Consider the following 21642-nt stretch of genomic DNA (forward strand, 5'->3'; position numbering starts at 1 on the left):
GTGGATTTGCCATGGCAAATTCCTCGGTCTTGACGCGGCGGGGGGGGCTATTTTATGACCAAACTGCTGTTAGACCTAGGGCGTGTATTCTGGTTCGGAGGGATCTTTGCTGTATCTCTCTACCGCTGTACACGTCCCACGACACGGCGGCCGTGAAGCTAGTCCTGGCCACTGGGCATGCCAAGTTGACTGTCACGGCTGCCTCTGCATACTTTGCCCACGACGCGGACTCTCTCCCGACAATTGAGGTGATTAATTTGGTCGATCAATGTGAAAAGAGAGGGGACAAACTAATCATTGGCTGCGACGCCAATGCTCATCACATCACGTGGGGCAGTTCTGACTGCAACAGGAGAGGTGATGATTTACTAGAATATTTAGTTGGCTGTAAACTCCATATTCTTAATCAAAACAATGAACCTACTTTTGTTACTTCTAATAGAAGGGAGGTCATTGACCTCGTGTCTTCCGTGTCTAACTGGCATGTGTCTAATGAGCCGTCTCTGTCGGATCACAGGCACATCTGCTTTACTGTCGCGACTACCTCTGTCCCGGCGGGGACGGAGATACGCAATCCAAAACGGATTAATTGGGGCGGCTATAGGGAAGACCTAATCCTACGCTACGGAGGGGGTCACACTCTTAAACTTACTTCACCTAAGGATCTTGATAGGGCTGCTGGTGACTTACAGTGCTCCATTATGAGCATTCCACCGGAACTGCCCACTTAAGACCGTTAACCTCTCGAGGCTTGTTCCTTGGTGGAACGCGGATCTCAGCCGGCTTCGTAAAGGCACGCGCAGGCTCTTTTACAAAGCCAAGCGCACGGGTGACTGGGCTGGATACAGGCAGTCCCTTAACGCATACAACAGGGCCATTAGAGCTGCTAAGAAGGACTCCTGGCGGACCTTCTGTGAGCCAGTCTCCAATGTCCCTGCCACGGCTAGGGTCATGAAGATCCTAGCGCACGACAACACACATCGGCTTAATACTATTAAGCTGCAAGAGGGTGTGTGCACTAAGTCTGGGGCTGAGACTCTCAAGCACATGCTGGAGGTCCATTTTCCTGACTCTACTTTAATCAATCCAACAAACCCCGACTCTCTCTACCCTGTCTTGCACAGGGCTAAGAGGGAAGACTGGCTTGTAGCCAGACAGGTTGTCACGATTCCCAAGCTTCGGTGGGCTGTCAACTGTTTTGAGCCCTACAAGTCTCCGGGACCCGATGGGGTCTTCCCTCTGCTTTTGCTGGAGGGCTTAGACCACATCGCCTCTCCGCTATGCAAGATCTATAGACTTTGCAATGCTCCCGGTCACATACCTCGTGACTGGAAGCGCTCCAGGGTAATCTTTATTCCCAAGCCCGGGAAGGCTTCCTATCTCGAGGCAAAGGCATTCAGGCCCATATGCCTGACCTCCTTCTTCCTCAAAACTCTGGAGAAGCTGGTGGACAGGTACATTAGAGACAAGGTACTTTCGGTAACTCCTCTCTCTTCTTCACGATTCGCTTACCAAAAAGGCAAATCCACTGAGACGGCCCTTCACGGCCTTACGAATTGCCTGGATAGGGCATTCGAGTTTCAGGAAATTTCACTGGCCGTCTTCCTCGATATTGAGGGGGCCTTTGACAAGGTCTCTAGCTCGGTTATTACAGAAGCTGTCAAGAGATTTGGTATCAGCGGCACTCTTGGCCGCTGGATCAAGTCCATGCTTACCGACCGCGAGGTGTCGGCGTCCCTCCTTGGGGACTCTCTAGGGGTGACTACCAGCAGGGGCTGCCCTCAGGGTGGAGTGCTCTCCCCCCTGTTGTGGTGCCTGGTGGTGGACGAACTCTTGGGGAGGCTCGGGGGTGCTGGGGGCTGTAGCTGCTTCGGGTATGCGGACGATGTAGCGATAGTCTTTACCGGGAAGTTCCCGGATACTGTTACCGGGCTTATGAGATCTGCTCTCTCTAGCGTGGAGCAATGGTGTCAGGCGGTTAACCTCACCGTTAATCCTGATAAAACTGTCCTTGTTCCTTTTACGAGGAAGAATACTAAGGATCTGTTCAACGATATCTCTTTCTTTGGCCAGGTCCTGACAAAGTCCTCCGAGGTGAAATACCTGGGGGTGACCTTTGATTGCAGACTCACATGGAAGCCGCATCTTGATCGGTGTACTAAGATGGCCAAGATGCTCTTCTGGAGGACCAGGAGCTCTGTCGGCCAGACTTGGGGCCTCAACCCCTAGGCTGTACACTGTCTCTATCCTGGGATCATCAGACCCATACTTTCTTACGGGGCACTTGTCTGGTGGACAAGGGTCCGGCTAAAGACGGTGCAGGCTGCCCTGCGCAAGCTTCAAAGGCTTGCCTGCATTGGTGTTACGGGGGCCATGAGATCGACCCCAACTGCTTCCCTGGAGGTGCTCCTTGACATGCTTCCTCTTCATCTCTTCATTGAGGAGGAGGCTGTCATGGGAGCCTACAGGCTCAACATTAGTGGCTGCTGGGTTCCAAGACTTTGGGATTACAGCCATACGAAGCTCTTTCGGGAGTACGCCGCACTTGAGCCGTCGCTTACGATGTGCTCTGACAAAACCGTTACCAGTTTTGATTTTACTAGGCCTTTCAGCATCCACTTTTCCAGTCGGGCAGAGTGGACTAACCTGCTGCCTCTTGGCACTGCGTGTGAAACTATTTGGTTCAACGATGGTTCCAAGACTGATTCCGGCGCTGGCGCCGGCTATTACTGCCAAACCACAAGGGTCGGCTTTTCTGCTTGCCTGGGTACCTTCGCTAGTGTGTTCCAGGCGGAAATTGCCGCGATCTGTTATTGCGCAGATTACTGTATTAACAAAGGGTATACCGGACGGACTGTGAGAATTTATTCTGACAGTCAGGCCGCCCTGAACGCGCTGAACCAGTGTCAGATTACCTCTCAACTGGTGCGCAGCTGCCTTGATCTGCTAGCGCGTCTGGCATCCTGCAACAGGGTTCTGTTGTACTGGGTGCCAGGGCATAGCGGATATCATGGCAATGAGCAAGCCGATAGATTTGCGAAAAGGGGTGCGGAGGCCAAGCTCTTGGGGCCGGAGCCGGCCGTCCCCATCTCCTACAGGCACGTCAAACGGTGTCTGCATGACAGGTTGACTGTCAAAACCAGCTCTGGCATAACATGGAGGGCCAGAGACAGACAAAACATTTTGTCAATGGTCCCTGCAGGTCTCGTGCCAGAGACCTAATTTCGCTCAGCAGATAGGATATTAGGCTGGCCACCGGTCTTTTGACCGGGCACTGTCGGCTTAATAGGCACCTCCATCTGATGGGTTTTGCCGACGACCCTCTCTGTAGGTCGTGTCAGAAGAAGGAAGAAACATCCGCTCACGTACTTTGCGAGTGCGACTGCTTCGCCTCGCTTAGACTAGAATATTTTGATTCACATACTTTGGAACCCTTGAGGGTCTCCTCTATTACGGTGGAGCGAATTCTTCGCTACGCTGCAGCTACGGGCCTATTCAAGGCCTGAATATGAGGATGCTCAATATGCCTTTGGCATCGGTGCTAGGGCGCGTACCCTCCTCAACAACAATATTAATAATAATAGCTAGTTATAATAAAAAATGAAAGTTCCTAAAATCGTTAAAGTCAAAGTTCCTAAGATTTTTAGTCTAAAGTGTGCAATTGTCTCTGGTTCCTAAGATTTTTAGTCTAAAGTGTGCAATTGTCTCTGGTTCCTAAGATTGTTAGTCTAAATTGTGCAATTTTTTTAAAGATCCTAAAATGGCCTAAGTTTGAAATGTACAAATTTGTCAAAGTTGCTGAAAATGATTTTACTGAATTGTACATTTAATTGTAATTAAAATTTATTACAATATGTTTTACAAAAATTGTATGGAACAATTGTTTTTTTAGCATACATAAGTTACCTTCCTCAGATGAAGTATCCAAATTAATTAAAGATACATCTTCCTTATTTTCATATTCATCTGAAATAAAACCATTTGATTCATCGCTGAGGGACTCATTTTACGGTTGCTTAATTTCTTCTTCGAAATTATCCAACTCTTCATGAATAGGTACTGTTATTTCTTCGTAAAATTCATCATCTTCGAGTGAGCTCAGAGATAAATTATCTGTGACATTGATGAGAGGATTTTGAAAGTTGGTCAATAGAGTTACAACTGTCCAGAGTTGGTTAATAACCGGAGAAAGAGTTAAGGGAACAGGACGGTTAATGATGTGGAACCCTCTTAATCGCGCAATTCGTCGTTCTACATGGATGCGCAGGGCTGCAATCTTTTGAGATGTCTCTAGTTCTTCTTTGGTAAACTGGCCATTTTCGCTCAAAAATGGTGGTATGTTTAATTTCACACCTATCTTGTCTAACATTTTTTCAATGAGAAAACCCTTATCAGCCATGACACTATCATTTGCCGAAACTTTCAACTTCAGAAAGCCACTACGTCTAGTTATTTCCTGGTCTGATATGGATGCGGTAAACAAATGTGAGACGAATGTGACATATCCATTCGGGCTTATGCCTATAAGTCCTTTGTACGTGTTAGTCGATTTGTAATTTGAGTATGATGCTGATTGCAATACTAATGACTTAGAGGTTTGACATTTTATTTCGGTAGCATCAATTATGACCCGGGTAGTGGGGTATTCCGTTTTAAAATCTTGCGGCATAGTTGCGTCAATTGCCTCTCGTGTTGGCCATATGTTTATTTTTCCTAGGTGAAAGTACATGAAATTTATCCATGATATGCAATAATTTGATGCTGTGCTGGGTGAAATACTGAAGCGATCAGCTAAGTCTTTTAAAAATAGACCCAATCGTAGACGCATCAAAACAAGTAGAAACTGATCTTCTACGCTCAGTTTTCTGGGACGACCTGTAGGCGTTGTGTGCTGTGAAACATTGCCACAATTCCATAAATTTAAATTTTCCCCCATTGGACCTGGATTTAGCCGATGGTATAAAGCCATGAGTTTTTTATAGTTAGGTAATCCTGTGTAAAATGTCCTTGTTGTTATTCTTTATTCTCTCTATGCTCGGTTTAAAATCAATATTTTTGACTTTTTTTAAGTTCTTCGCATGACGCAAATCTTTTTCTGCTTTCTTCATCTTGAAATTTTGTACCTCAATTACTCTATTTAGTTTTTCGATGGTTGTTTTCAGCTCTTTTATTGTTTCAGCACATTTTCATTTAATATTATTCTCTGGTTGGTCAAAATGCTTCTCCGATAAATCTTTTATACATTGGTCTTCAGAACTCATATAATCATTGAGTGGCTCAACAACTGTAACTATATCAGATAATATTGGTTCTATAACACATTCCTGGTCTTCTGCTACGGGTATTATGCTTTCTTCGCTAGAATGGTTGTTTTTTGCACTATTGTTTTGCTCTGTGGTATGTTCTTTTGATATTGTTTTGCTCTGTGGTATGTTCTTTTGATATTGTTTCTACGGTGGTTTCATGTTTTTTTAGGGATTTTAATAGATGTTGATTCCATAATTCTGGTAACTTTAGTTTTATGAGAAAACTCCCACGGAAATATTGAAGGTACAGCTCCCTCTTTCAAATAATTTGGTCTATTCCCAAATTGCCCATTAAAAGTTTTGAAATCAGACGATTTGAAATGCTTGAAGCATACTAAAATGCGCTTCACTGGTTTATAAATATAATCGCGACGCCGAATTCTCTTCAGCCATAGACATCTCATTGCAGAATTTTTTAAGGAAGGAACTTTATGATATGAAATCTGAAACAATTTTTTAATAATAACTTCGCCTTAAACTCTCAAATTTTGTATTTACGTTTTCTGAATCTCCTCTCTGGGTGCAATATAAAACACAGCAAGCTTTCTCAGCATAACGAGGGCTCCTAGTTTAGGTGTTGCAGCGAACGTATTTGGTTAGTGCAGCATTCTTTAGCTGCTCTGTATAGTGTTATTTTTACGGCAATAGCGCGCTATTTAAAATTTAAACTATCAAAACGGTTAGCTCTTAAGTCCAGCTTTCGTTAGAGATATTCCTTATTAGCGGGGATTTCGTGGTTTTAATATTATCAAGGTTAGTAAATCGTATCGTTCTACGAAAATCGGTTGGGTGAGTGCCGCCATTTTGGGCCTCGGCCAACATAGGACTGCACGAGTGCTAGACGTAACGAGGTGCTGCCACCCTGTGTCCAGTATACACTCTAGTGGATTGATGCAAACAATATCGGTTTAGGGATGTCTACAGCGGGTAACCTTGGAGTGTTAGAAATACGCACTAGATTAAAAGAGAAATTAAATGCTTCAAATCTATTGTCGCCCCATCTATCGAGCAAATCAAGTAAAAACTCTACTATGCCCGTGAAGCTGAAAGTGAAAGAGGATGATCAGTTAAAATGTTCAGGGCCAAATGCGGATTTACTGGCTGCCTTGTCCCAATTGATTAACTCTAAACTAGATAACTTCAGATCGGAAATAAATCGGGACTTATCTGAGAAACTAGTCCCTCTGGATAGAATTAAAAATGAGATTACTGAAGAGATTTCACTGAAGATGGAGAATATAAAACAAGACCTTGAACAACATTGCTATGACATCGTAGAAGACAGAATAGAAAGTAATCTGACAGATCTCAAAGAACTAAAAGCGAATTTGAAGTCTGCCTCTGCTGATTGGGATAAAATGGCGGAAGAAGTGAAAGTTTTAAAACAGCAACTGGAAGTTTTCACAAATTTACCGGAACAGAAGGATGAACTAAAGGGCTTAGTGGCTAATGTAGTAAAGAGAGCAGTGCACGAAATCAGTTACAAACAAGAGAAAGCCAACAACATCATCGTTTTTGGGGCCACAGAGGAACAATTGGAACAGCAAACTTCAGCCGGTCATTGGTTGGAAGAAAAACAAGGCCTGGAAAAAGGTTCTCTAGTAGTTTTGAACTGTCAACGTTGCAAAGGCAACAGCCGTTCCCCGAGACCGATCCGCATTACTTTTCGAGATGTAGAAATGAAGAAATCCGTCCTGGGAAAGCCTAAAGCTCTGGCTTCCGCAGAAGGGTGCTCTAAAATCTTCCTCAGACCAGACTTGACTAGAGCTGAGCAATATGAACGTCGCCGATTTGGGTCGAGAAGAAGAAACAGGAGCATATCACGCAACACTCCCGCGGATCCTGATTCCCGGGATTCCCAGTGATGGGTCCCTTTGGCTTCCCCGTGCCAACGAAAGCGTCGTCGGCGTGGGAGGGGAAAAACTGTAAATAAATCTGTAAAAATCGGTTTTCTTAATATTCAAGGTGGCAGGAAACGGGAATTATGGTCTGAACTATACGCCCAAATGTGCGCGACCGACACTCCAATCTTCGGGGTGGCGGAAACATTCTTACGAGATCAAGAGTATCCCGAATCTTGTCCTGGTTATGCTTGGTATGGTCTAAACCGAACAGGCTCCGATAAAAAGGGCGGTGGTATAGGTTTGATGGTCATGGACAAAATAAAATGCGAGGTCCTCAAAGAATGCACGGAACATCTCTGGGTGAAAATCCATTTACAACCGCAACCTTTATTCTTAGCCAGAGTGTACATGGCAACGGACAAGGAAAAAAATTGACTGGAATAAAAACATTTTTAACTGCCTATCGCGAAATTTAATGAGCTTGAATCCTGACAATGACAGTCCAGTATGTATCCTAGGCGACTTCAATGCACACATTAGAGAACTGGATGGTCGGGAAAATGCCACAGGACGGTTATTATTAGATCTAATAAATGATCTAAACCTTGTTAATCTTGACAAGACCTTATGTGAGGGACGGTATACTTGGTCGGCAAGGGGTCTAGCGACTACCATCGACTATGCTGGGGTAAATGGGGTCCTGGGCTCGCATATCCAGAAAATGAAGATTGATGAAGAAGGTCTAATAAGTCTAGGCAGCGATCACAATGCCATGACGTTAACACTATCGTTGAGAAATTCTCGGGCAACACCCCAACCCGCGGTTCAGAATCAAACCAGGTGGCGTACGGACGATTTGGAAAACATTCAAGAGTACCGACTTAATGTTGAGGAGTGTCTAAGGGACTCAGAGTCTGACACCTATGATGGCTTCAAAGAAATTTTATTGGATGCCGCGAAGACCTATTTGGGTAAAACGGTACAAGATGCGAAGAATAGGGTCCACAAACGCTGGTTTGATAAGTAGGTGAAGGAAGGCATTAAATTGCGAAAAGAAGCTAATAAAGAATACCGTAAGGCAACTCTGAAAAAGAAAAGAAACGCTAATATAGACACTTCTGAAGCATGGAGGACCTATTTGGAGCGGAAGGGAGACGTGGCTCGCTTAGTAGCTAGGAAAATAAAAGAAATTGATAAATCAACAGAGAATGATATATTAGCTGATAAAAACCTCGCTGCAAAGAAATTCTGGAAGCTTTTCAAAGCCCCACACAAATCAGAAGCGATCACTAGAATTAAAGACTCGCACGGATCACTCCTTGACAAGCCACATTCCATTAAATCCAGAATAGAAGAATACTGTCGTGAGGTGGAAGCCGACTTTAAAAGACAACATGAACACATTCCACTATCGATAACGCCAAGGGAAGATGTATCAAAAGCATTGTTGTCAAATGCTAATCTAATGGACGAAATCTCACTATGCGAATTGAAAGCAGCAATATCTAATTTGGTGTCTGGAAAGGCCGCTGGTGAGGATACCATAACAAATGAACTTTTAAAAGGACTGGGCCCACTTACCTTGCAGAGATTGCGCGAGTTTTTTAACCAGGTTCGCCACACTAATATAATACCGACCTCATGGAGCCGCACAGAAATAAGGATGATATACAAAGGGGGAAATAAAGACGATGAAGACCTCTCACCCTACAGACCTATAGCGCTATCGCAATGCATTTCAAAGTTGTACATGTCTATCCTGAAGGACCGCCTCGAAAAATTTGTTGAGAATAATAAGATTATTGGAGAACTACAAAATGGCTTTAGACGAGATAGACGTGGCTCAGACAATCTGTTCATCGTAACCCAGACCATTGAAATGGCTAAATTAGAAAATAGAGAGGTATACTTGGGGTTTTTGGACCTGAAGAAAGCCTATGACAGTGTTAACTGTCAAAAACTATGGAGTACTATGGCCGAACTGGGTATGCCAGCAACACTTGTTAACCATATATCCCAACTTTACAACGATACTCACTATCGTTATTGGCTTGGAGATACGAAGACGGACTTTATAGAGAGTACAGTTGGTCTTAAACAAGGTTGTCCGTTATCTCCTATTCTCTTCGCGCTGTACCTAGAACCGTTGGAAAAGAACTTACTGGCATCTCACAAAGGTTACCATTTTAAACACCTATCGTACGCGACACTCGATTTTATGATACCGGCGTTTTTTTCGCGGACGATATTTGCGTCATGTCTGAAACCGAAGCCACACTAAATGATCTCTTAAAAATTTGTGGCGACTACGCGAATGACTTCGGTTTACTATTTTGCCCGAATAAATTTCAAGTCTTGCACTTTGGAAGCAACAAGTTACCGGATATTCCCATAACTCTCCAAGGAAGCGAACAACGGATCGTAGAAGAGGCGACTTACCTGGGAATACCATTTACCCTGTTGTATATTTGGAACTGAACTGATTTGAACTATGTAGAATAACATGTGAACTCTGCCCTAACTAGAACTGTATATAATGAAACCCGACTATGATTACGGACACTCATGAGTGCGCTTTTAATCATGTAACAACGACTCGTAACTTAACGAATAAAGTAACTCTTAAGTTAGAATTACATCGTGCAGATTAATCTACGAAACACAACATGGTGTCAGAAGTTAAAAGTTAAATAGTTATACGGATACTGGTTAGCTGTTCTCTACGCCGAGGCTTAGAACATTTTAGTGGCATTTGGGACGCCATGGCTGCGCCGCACAACGTAACTACGACAACCTCGTTTCAAGTCACTCCGCCGGAGTCTTTTTCATTTGGATGTCCCAACGAATGGCCTGCTTGGAAGAGGCGGTTTGAACGCTTTCGCAAAGCCTCTGGACTAAGCTCTAAAGATGAAGACGAGCAAGTCAATGCACTTATCTATATTATGTGTGATAAAGCTGATGATATTTTTCATTCCATTGGACTTTCGGCTACTGACGAGAAGAACTATGGTACAGTCTTAGCCAAATTCGAAAACCACTTCATCATACGTCGTAACGTAATCTATGAACGAGCCAAGTTTAATACACGTACCCAGAAGGAAGGCGAACAAGCAGATGAATTCATCACTGCAGTATACGCAGCCGCTGAACACTGTCAATACGGCGCTCTCAAGGAGGAACTCATTCGTGACCGAATAGTGGTTGGTATTCGAAACAAGGCTTTATCCGAGCGTCTACAAGACGACGAGAAACTTACACTCGAACAAGCCATTCAGAGAGTACGCAGTGCCGAAGACCGACAACGGGAGCAAATGGAACTAGGAGACACTGCCCCGCAAACACATCAATTAGACTACGTGGCCAATCAGTCCCGGAAACAGGCCCAGTACCGTAGCCGAGGTCGTCAAAGGAGATCAGACTTCACCAAGCATGGGGTCTTCAGCGCTTATCATCCCAGTCCGAATAGATGTCATTCTTGTGGTAGTAGACGTCCCCATCAGCGAGAAAAATGCCCGGCCATGAACGCCACATGTTTTAAATGCGAAAAATCTGGACATTTCGCTTCAGTATGCCGGAGCTCCCCTACTTACCAGGAAGGCGAAATCGAAGCCGGAGACACACTGTTTTTGGGATCTATCACGAGCTCGTTGGCAGATTCAGGACACGATGCTTATCTTAATTCGACCACGTCACACCTACCACCAACGGTCTCTCCTCGCAAATGGATGATAGTACTTCGTGTCAACCGGGTACCAGTTGTCTTTAAAATCGACACCGGTGCGGATGTCAGCGCCATTTCTCTGCAATCGTATGAAGCTAACATGACGAACCTGCCTCTGCTTCCGTCCGACCGACGTCTCTTCGGCCCAGGAAGAATCCAGTTAAAGGTACCCGGCAGCCTGAAGGTCACGCTTGCCTACAAACACACGAAAGTCGAAACCTATCTGTACGTCATCGAAAATCTACAGACGCCCCTATTGGGTCTCACGGATAGTCAGGCCCTATCCGTGATCAAGGTACTTGAAGCCGTCTCGTCAGAATTACCTATGGATAGCTCGCCCGTCAATCCACTTAAAGAATTTCCTGCACTCTTCAATGGTTTGGGTAAAATGAAAACCGAATATACCATCAGTTTGACCCAAGATGCTGTTCCATATGCTTTAACGACTCCACGACGGATTCCAATTCCTCTCATCTGCCAAGTAAAGACAGAGTTGGATCACATGATCGAGCGTGGCGTTATATCAAAAGTGGAAGGACCAACAGATTGGTGTGCGCCTATGGTCATTGTAAGGAAAAAGACACCACCTGTAGCCTATGGATCGAAAGCAACTGCCGAAAACGACTCCTCCGTTAAAGAACCCGCTATCCGCATTTGCGTGGACTTCACCAACCTGAATAAATTCATTCGCCGCGAACGTTTTCAACTGCCCGCCGTGGATCACATACTTAGCCAAATCGCAGGTGCTAAGGTATTTTCTAAACTGGATGCGAACTGCGGATACTGGCAAGTACCCTTGGATCGCCAATCTGCAATTCTGACTACATTCATCACACCATTCGGGAGATACTATTTTAATCGTCTTCCGTTTGGGCTGAGTTCCGCGTCCGAACACTTTCAACGTCAGATCTACGCCATCCTCGAAAGAATACCGGGGAACGTCAGCCTGCAGGACGATGTCCTGGCATTTGGAAAAACCCACGAGGACCACAACCGCTCCTTACGGCAGACGCTGCGCCTTCTACAGGAGGCAGGGGTCACATTGAACATTAACAAATGCGAATTTGCCGTGACACGGATAAAGTTCGTGGGTCACATGATCGACAAAACCGGTATTAGTCCTGATCCGGATAAAGTCAGGACCATCACGAATTTCAAACAACCTCAAAATGTACCGGAACTCCGAAGATTCCTTGGAATGACGAACTACCTAGGGAAGTTCATTCCCCGTATGTCAGATGTCATACGCCCATTGAATGCACTACTGAGTAATAAGAATCAATGGATATGGTCGTCCTCTCATCAGACAGCCTTTTCGGAGATAAAAACGATCCTGTCAACGATGCCAATTCTTGCCCCGTACGATCCCATGAAAAAGACCATCTTATCTGCAGATGCCTCATCTTTTGGAATTGGTGCCGTCCTACAACAACAACAGCAGGATGGCAGTCTAAGAGTCGTTGCATATGGATCTAGAACACTAAGCGCTGCAGAACAGAAATACGCCCAGATTGAGAAAGAAGCACTGGCTATGACATGGGCATGTCAACGTTTCGAAGACTACGTAGTAGGGATTAAAATCTCCATTGAGACCGACCATAAACCATTGGTCACGATAATGCAAACCAAACCACTCGATGAATTGTCTCCTCGTCTACAGCGCTTTCGCATTCGCCTGATGCGCTACGATTATATTGTTCAATACGTTCCAGGTAAACAACTCATCGTGGCCGATACGCTATCTCGAGGACCTCTACCTGAATTCGACACAAACGAGTTGGAAATGGATGCCGCAGCCCATGTACAGCTGATAACGTCAAGCATGCCAATATCAGATATCCGCTTGGCAGAGCTATGGGAGGCGCAAGCAAATGACAAAACTTGCCAGCAAATTCGTTCTCTGGTCGAAAACGGGTGGCCAAAATCGGGCGACTAACATGGACCGTGGCCTCGTTAAATACTATCCACATCGTGATGACATCACTAGTCAACATGGCATTCTCATGAAAGGACCGAGAATCATCATCCCAGAAATCCTTCGGCCGGACACGTTAGAAAGGATACATCATGGCCATCAAGGGATTGCCAAGTGTAGAGCTCGGGCCCGGTCGGCAGTATGGTGGCCTGGAATATCTAGGGACATCGAGGAAAAACTCCAGAACTGCACTACGTGCATCAAAGAAGCTAGTAACATGCATGATCCGCTGATTCCATGCGAGTTCCCTGATCGGCCATGGAAAAACCTCGCTTCGGATTTATTTTTCCACCAAGGCAAATGGTACCTCCTCGTGACCGATGCATGCTCAAGATTTTTCGAGATACGCGTGCTGAGAGACCTCACGGCCAAAACTACCATTGCCAACATGAAAAATATCTTTGCCACTCATGGGATACCGGAGATAGTCAGAAGCGATAATGGTCCTCAGTTTCGGTCCGAATTCCAGCAGTTTGCCAAGTCCTATGGCTTTAGACACGTTACGTCAAGTCCCAGATTCGCCCAGAGCAACGGGTGCACGGAGGCGGCCGTTAAAATTGCAAAGCGACTACTAAAGAAGAACGACGATCCCGCGTTAGCGCTATTGTCCTATCGTTCTACTCCACTGTTAAACGGATTTTCGCCCGCAGAACTACTTATGGGACGGAAACTCAGGACCACAGTACTCATTCCAGAAGCTCAATTACGACCGTGCATTCCTCCAAAAGCTTTGGTTAAACAACGCGAAGATCATTATCGACAGAAGCAAAAGGAAAATTACGATCGACGTCATCGCGCTAGAACATTGCCGACATTTCAAGATGGAGATAAGGTCTGGATAACCGACTTGAGGACCGAAGGTGTCATTAAGAAGACGTCAGGGGAACCTAGATCCTACATGGTCGCTACCCCTTTAGGGGTGGTACGGAGAAATCGCTATCACTTAACTTCGATGCCTTCAAACGCCGATAAAACGTACGCAAGTACTGTTCCAGCCCTGCCATTGCCGCCGACGAACGTTCCAGCCCTACCATCGCCGCCGACGAACGTTCCAGCCCTACCATCGCCGCCGACGAACGTTCCAGCCCTACCATCGCCGCCGACGAACGTTCCAGCCCTACCATTGCCGCCGACGAACGTTCCAGCCCTACCATCGCCGCCGTTCACTGTTCCAGCCCTACCATCCCTACCATCGCCGCCGTTCACTGTTCCAGCCCTACCATCCCTACCATCGCCGCCGTTCACTGTTCCATCACTACCGACTACTGTTTTAGGACTTCCATCGCAGCCGACCACTGTTCCAGCATCAGGCCCAGTGTCACCAATCATTTCGGTATCAATTGCGCTGCCACCCGCCTTTCCTTCATCTGCAACTTAACGAATAAAGTAACTCTTAAGTTAGAATTACATCGCGCAGATTAATCTACGAAACACAACAACCCCGCATGACGAGTACCTGGCAACCTTCGAAAAACATCTCGCTAGTAAAGCAAATCGACTTCTCGGAGCTACTAAACACAAAGGTTGCCACTCTTACAACAAATACCGTGTCATTCAGCTATGGCAATGAAGTGCTATGCTTTAGGGACTATACTACGAAAGGGTGTGAACGTGCTCAATTCGCTGCTGGCAAAGCCGCTGTTGGCGGAAATTTTATGACAGCATCCTCGGCTATAAGTGGCGAAATGGCATGGTCTACCTTTGTTTCCCGAGAGGCTAAAAGTAAAGTAAGGTACCCTGGTCGCCTTATATTCATGGACGAAACCCGGATCGCCAAAAATATTTACCGCTACCTACGAGCTACGGGACTTAGAACCCGCTGAATTAATCGGCTGTCTTTTTTCGATAAAACGTATGGATGTGGTTCTATCAGAGTAGGGGCCACTAACACTAACAGACTGGAACAAGATCGTGGATAAGTCTGTTCGAGATCTCGCCGAACAGAAGTGGAGGGCCGAACTCGAACGCCACCAAAGCCTGACAGCTTACCGCGCCAAATCGTCTCCATCGGTGGAATCGTTTTACTCCAATGGGAAGGAAAGCAAACTCCTCTTTTTGGCAAGAACTCTGGCATTACCCACAGCGGCCCGAAGAGCGGAAATTTTTGGGGAAGATCCACTGTGCCCGAGATGTGGTTCTGAGCGTGAGGATATACCACACATCCTTTAAAAGTGTCCTCCATTTGCTCAATTCCGCGACAATGATCCGGGAACGTCAAATAAAGAAGATAATTTGTTACTTAGTCTTGGTTTTACGGGTCTAGACAAAACCAAGAACGTGAGACGAACCAAAGCCCTTCTACATGCTTGGAACAATCTGAGACAATTTCCTGCCGCCACAACCACCGCGCCTTAAAATTTGAACCGTTTAATAAAAAAAAATGTTCTAAAATGTAAAAAACTAAACCTGCGAGCAGCCTAACTGCTCTTCCCTGTTTCAAAAGCGATTCACTGTATGTGAAAAGGAAATAAATATTCATTCATTCATTCTAGTTCTCGAACTCATAGTTTTGACCAAGGCTTACTTAAACTTATTATATTTCTAATTTAAATAAAATTTAAACAATTTAAAAATTTATCCTGGAGTTAATATAAACACCGCAAGTTGTACATGAACCCGTGAGCAGACGATGCTAGTGACTTGGCGCGTAATTCTAGCCAATCAGAAATGAGAGTGCGCTGTTTTAAACCGTTCCCCCCTACACTTTAAAACGAGAACTAATAACTAATTGCACTTATAGTAATTATATCAATTTTTACATAAATAAGTTTGGACCTTAGATACAAATTTGTTTGTATATATGCAAACGCAAAATAACACGAAAATTTTTTTAAGAAAATAATTAATATCAAGAGCAAGTCTTTAAGCGCCATCTACTGTGAAGTGTTATTACAAATATTTGGACCCCGATATGGCTAGCGCCCGTGAAAGTTGTTTTCTAAGTATGGGGTTTCCGAATTCGTCTATTGTGATAATGAAAAAAAACCCTGCCAATAATTTCGGGGTCCTCGGTGGCCCCCTGTTTGTTTCATATGTCCTTTTGTTGATAAAACCAGTTCCTAAAGAGGGGGATGTAAAATGGCTGCCAGATTCCTGGAGTTTCTACTCCTTGGATCTGGCAGTGTATTATACCTCCATGGTACATGCTCCTCCTCCCTACTTTACTTTCGTGATTTTTCGATGATCTCAATTCAGTAGTTAGTCGCTTCTCAAAGAGAACAGTATTGATTTTTATGTATCAGTCAAAAACCGTGAAGTGTACGGTTTAGTCGTGTTTATCCCTTTAAATCATTAATAAAGAATATAGAAGTTTTCTTCTTTTTTGGATAATTAAAGTAAGTTGTCTTTATTCATTTTTATGGCCCTCGGGAGAATCTCCCTATTTAGTTAATTACTATTGAGGGTTACAATATCAACGAAGTTTTGGGGGGGGGGGCAAAAACCCTTAATCAAATTGAAAACCAAAAATTTCGAGTAACGAAAAATTTTGTAGTCGACTAGCGATCGGTCGGGGGAATTTAACAAAGTCGAACATTTTTTTTATCTCGACTAAAATATTCTAGCATTAAACACATTTTGTCCTTGAAAGCGTTACGCCGTGCTAAATATTTATTACCGACGGAGATTCGGCAACTTTGAAATAAAAATATGTATAAAATCCATTGCTTCTGCGACTATGAATTAATATTCGCGTATTTGTAAACGAAGTTTTTTGGCAGTTCTAAAATAGTTTAAAAAACAATTGAGGAACGGAAGTTGGCAAATTATGGAATAAAAAGAATGTTCCAAAAACTTTCTAGTTAAATCGGCCGCGTTTAAACTACGGTAAAAACGAAAAAAAAATTAGTTTTCGACTCGAGAGCGGTGGAGGGAGATTTATCAGACTCGGGGGGAAAACGCAAATGAATAATTCCCGCGAGATAAATATTTTATAGCGACTTTCGTATTTTTCTTTTTTTTTAGGTCGAATATCGTTAGCGTACCGTTTAGGAAAATTAACATTTTCCTAATCATGGATGGTACCGAGACTACGAAGAAAAAAAAACGTAACACTCCTTTAAAAAAACTGAATAGACTAAAGTTATAAAATTCAAGAAAAAAATGATAAATGCGTTACCACTATTAATATTAAAAAGAAATTTAATCTTTTTCAAAAACAGCGACGCATAGGGTTCATGTTTTATGTCCCATTCGCGGAATTAACTACAAAGGTTATTTGCCTCAGCACTTAGGCACGGTAAGTCAAAAGAGGAAGCAAAGTCGGTATTGGAGAAACAAAGGGGCGAAGACGCAACGGCAAAGTTTTAAAACCTTCACTATATCCAAAAGCGACGTTTTCTAATGCCTTGGAAAAGAGAGATTCGAAATCTCGACTATTCGCTTGAATGGTACGAAAAAAATTCTTTTTTTTTTTAAGTAACGGCGAAATTACAAGAAAAATCACGACTCGTTTTTTCGGTTTTTTAGCCACATCGTAGTATACGATGAGGCTCTTAGTTTGACCCGAGCCGTAGTAGTAGTACTAGTAGTAGTCGTGGCCGGAGTTTTCGCTTTCGTTATCGTCAGATTTTAGCTTAAAAGGAACTTTATATTAATACCCTATTACCATAACCCACCCATAGGGGTAACTGGGCTCTGTTAGAGATTTAATTTTAATTAAAATTTTTTTGAGATCGCAGCCGGGATTCGAACCCGGGTCGCTCACGTAGTAGACGGAAATTCTACCACTGAGCTATAGAGACTTGATAGAAACCCCGAGTTTTTTATTATTTATTTTTATCTCTAAAATGTCGGGGTGATGTGGGGTGGGGTACCTCTTAATCTGTGGGGTCGGATACTTTTGAATTTTTATCTGTGGGGTCGGATACTTATGAATTTGTATGTTTGGGGTTTTTAGCCTTATCGTATCTTTGGGGTCGTATACTCATTAATTAAAATGAAAGTGGCGAATTTAATTCTTAAATGAACTTGTATCTTTGGGTTCGGATACTTTTGAATTTTTATCTGTGGGGTCGGATACTTATGAATTTGTATGTTTGGGGTTTTTAGCCTTATCGTATCTTTGGGGTCGTATACTCCACCGGACTTCTATAATTAAAATGAAAGTGGCGAATTTAATTCTTAAATGAACTTGTATCTTTGGGTTCGGATACTTTTGAATTTTTATCTCTGAACTTGTATCTTTGGGGTCGGATACTTCTGAACTTGTATCTTTGGGGTCGGATACTTCTGAACTTGTATCTTTGGGGTCGGATACTTCTGAACTTGTATCTTTGGGGTCGGATACTTCTGAACTTGTATCTTTGGGGTCGGATACTTCTGAACTTGTATCTTTGGGGTCGGATACTTCTGAACTTGTATCTTTGGGGTCGGATACTTCTGAACTTGTATCTTTGGGGTCGGATACTTCTGAACTTGTATCTTTGGGGTCGGATACTTCTGAACTTGTATCTTTGGGGTCGGATACTTCTGAACTTGTATCTTTGGGGTCGGATACTTCTGAACTTGTATCTTTGGGGTCGGATACTTCTGAACTTGTATCTTTGGGGTCGGATACTTCTGAACTTGTATCTTTGGGGTCGGATACTTCTGAACTTGTATCTTTGGGGTCGGATACTTCTGAACTTGTATCTTTGGGGTCGGATACTTCTGAACTTGTATCTTTGGGGTCGGATACTTCTGAACTTGTATCTTTGGGGTCGGATACTTCTGAACTTGTATCTTTGGGGTCGGATACTTCTGAACTTGTGTCTTTGGGGTCGGATACTTCTGAACTTGCATCTTTGGGGTCGGATACTTCTGAACTTGCATCTTTGGGGTCGGATACTTCTGAACTTGCATCTTTGGGGTCGGATACTTCTGAACTTGTATCTTTGGGGTCGGATACTTCTGAACTTGTATCTTTGGGGTCGGATACTTCTGAACTTGTATCTTTGGGGTCGGATACTTCTGAATTTGTATCTTTGGGGTCGGATACTTCTGAATTTGTATATTAATTTGCCGTTAACCTTCACATCTGGTCCCTTGTTTTTTTGTGTCAGAAATATATTTTTAAGTTTGTGTATAATTAAAAGTTCCTTAAAATTTATTTTGATGTGCATATGGTACACTAACGCCCCAGGAAGATATTAAACTTATACGGGTAATAATTTTATCACTGTTTAGGGTAGGGCATCGAGGGGCTATTCACTCGGATTTTGTGTACGGTAAATCATTTAAGCATTGTAAAATAGTAAAATATAGCGCTATTCACTCATTAGGGTAAGGTATAGAGGGGTTATCCACTCATTGGGGTAGGGTATAGAGGGGCTATTCACTCGTACGATGTGGCTACTATTACGAGCCCTTGGGCCGTCTTGTTTCTTTCTACCTAGACGTGAAATCGTTAATAATTTACGTCGGAGTTGTCGTATTAAAATCAAGGGAAAAAGATAACGCGATGAACGAGCGAGAAGAGGAAAGCGGCGATAGCTAAGTCGTCGCTCCTTTTACGGTTACGGAAAGGGTAGAAACCTTCGAATCCTTCAATCGCCGAGATTACTTCGGAAGCAATTAGTACGCTTAATATAACGCCATTCGATACGAGCTTAGCCGAGCCGATTGTTTTGGAACGCGATAAAGATTCGGACAACGTAATGGAAGAGACGAGTAAGCAAGTTTCGAAAAAAAAAACAAAAAAACAATTTTATTATAAATATTACCGAAAACCGATCTTAAACATCGTTTAAAATTATTACAATAACGCGTTTTTTCTCGTTCGCGCTTAAGATGAAAAACGAAAAATACTTTTCAAAGACGAATAGGAAAGCGACGAACTCGAAAGCGATGGCGAATTTGATAGATGAGAACACGTAACAGCTTGGAGTTGGAGCGCGACGTCAACGAAAGGAAAACTTCAAAAAGCCGGCGTGTACGATTGCTTCGATGACACGAAACCCGTTTTGGTGCAATTCGACGCTTTTATGGAAATGCGAGAAGGCACTTTGAGCCAGGGTTAGCTAAAAAAAATAAATATTACGATTTTTCCATATCGCGTATCGAGCGATTTCCGAATTTTTTTATTTTTTATTTAAAATTACTAGACGCTAGAAGACAAATTGCCCGGCGAATAAACAAATTATACAAATATCTGGATCCTTCGAAACTTAACGTAAAAAGTTTAATGGATGTCGAGAAAATTCGGAAATTTATCAGAATTCACGAAAAACGTATGCGCGCGGAGAGCGTAAAATAAAATAAGTTGGAATATGAAAATTATATTTTTTAAATATTTTCATGGAAAATGGACAATATTTCGAAAACTTCGGATGGAGGTCATAAGAAAATTCCCGAAAAGGTAGAGGCAGACGTTTCTTGTCTTTAAAGCTAAATTGTTTATAATATTCTTTTAATGTTTCATAGAAAAAGGACGAAATTTCTAAGGATCCGGATCGCAAGAAGACCCCAAAAAGGTAGAGATGGACGTAACCACACTTTAAAGCTAAATAATATTCTTTAAATGGTTATATAGAAAATGAACGAAACAAAAAGTTCCGACAAATTGGCGTCCGAAAAAGTAGAGATAGCTAAAAATAAACCAAAGCTTGACACCAGCCAAGAAGATTCGTCGGATAGGAAAAACAAAAAAATATCCAAGGCCAAAATATTAGCATAGTCGTTTCTACGACAAATTAATGATTCTTTGAAGATGGAAGCCTCTAAATTCTTTAAGGACCTATCGCTTGGGTACCTAAAACGATTAATATTTAAAATACATCTTTGAAATCCTTTTAAGGATAACTCCCCTTATTTATGACTGTAGGTCGTTGCGTATATTTTTTTGCGACGCTAAACGGTACCTCAAGGAAGCCGTCTCTGATGACATGATTGAAGTGGGGGAAGATGAAATTGTTTTTCAGTTAAATTGCTCTTCTAGTAACGACCCGTACCACATTCAAACTGGAAAATTGTCTAAGAAGTATGTAATTTATTTATATTTGTTATGTAATCCTAAGTAACCTTTGATTTCAGATGCGCAATGTATTTTCTTGACCACTTAAAATACGAAGAAGAATCAGAATAGATCAAAGAAAAACTTTTCGTGAAATTAAATAATTATCAACTAATAAATGTTTTTAATACCACTTATCCAAGGCTCAGTTTCTATAGAACTAGAGAATGAAATGTCCTAAAGAGAATGAAAAAGGAGAGAAACGTTTCTTAAAGGGGATTAAATGAAAGGGAAAAGGGAAGGAAATAACAAGGGCGGGTCGCTTGTTAAGTGAGATTAAATTTGATAGGTGAAGGCATGTATAGAACAAGATATTTTAATTTAAAAGGGGAAGGAAAAAAGAGAGAGAGGTTTCTTAGAGGGTATTAAATTTGAAAGGGGAAGCAAATATCAGTGTCGCTTCCAAGAGAAACGCTGCACTTGGGCTATAACTATTCAAAGATACTCGCTTATTTGTATCTGAGTCGTCGAAGAGGGTGGTATGAGCTCAAAATGTCGGATTATTTACCAAATCCTGCCTTAGAATTTTCCACCGAAGTAAAAATTGACGGATTCATAGTAATTAGTACCACTTGGAATATATGGTCCCCATTAAAGTCTCCGACAATAAAATTTCCGTTTTTGATAAGTAAAGAGGGAGTAAGAAGCGTTGTAAAAGGATCGCGGTATTTAGATGACTTTCACGAAGTTTACTTAATACGATTGTTCGAAATTTGCGATGTGGCCGTAAGAATGGCTTTTTACTATGTTGGGGAAAATATACCTTCCGCTAGTTTAATCTCCGTAGCGAACACGAGCCTCCAATA

General features: G+C 42.9%; 1 protein-coding gene across 1 annotated transcript; it reads right to left on the reverse strand.

Annotated features, from left to right (window-relative positions):
* Positions 1 to 4006: 4006 nt before the first annotated feature.
* Positions 4007 to 4946, reverse strand: LOC149695155 (uncharacterized). Its single transcript, XM_089867408.1, has one exon. It carries the CDS (start codon positions 4934 to 4936, stop codon positions 4007 to 4009), a length of 930 nt encoding a protein of 309 aa, XP_089723534.1. The 5' UTR covers positions 4937 to 4946.
* Between the last annotated feature and the right edge of the window lie 16696 nt (positions 4947 to 21642).

The sequence above is a fragment of the Phalangium opilio genome, unplaced genomic scaffold, assembly GCF_054372755.1.
Source record: "Phalangium opilio isolate 3A_F unplaced genomic scaffold, DU_Popi_V2 ptg000022l_1, whole genome shotgun sequence".
NCBI lineage: Eukaryota > Metazoa > Arthropoda > Arachnida > Opiliones > Phalangiidae > Phalangium > Phalangium opilio.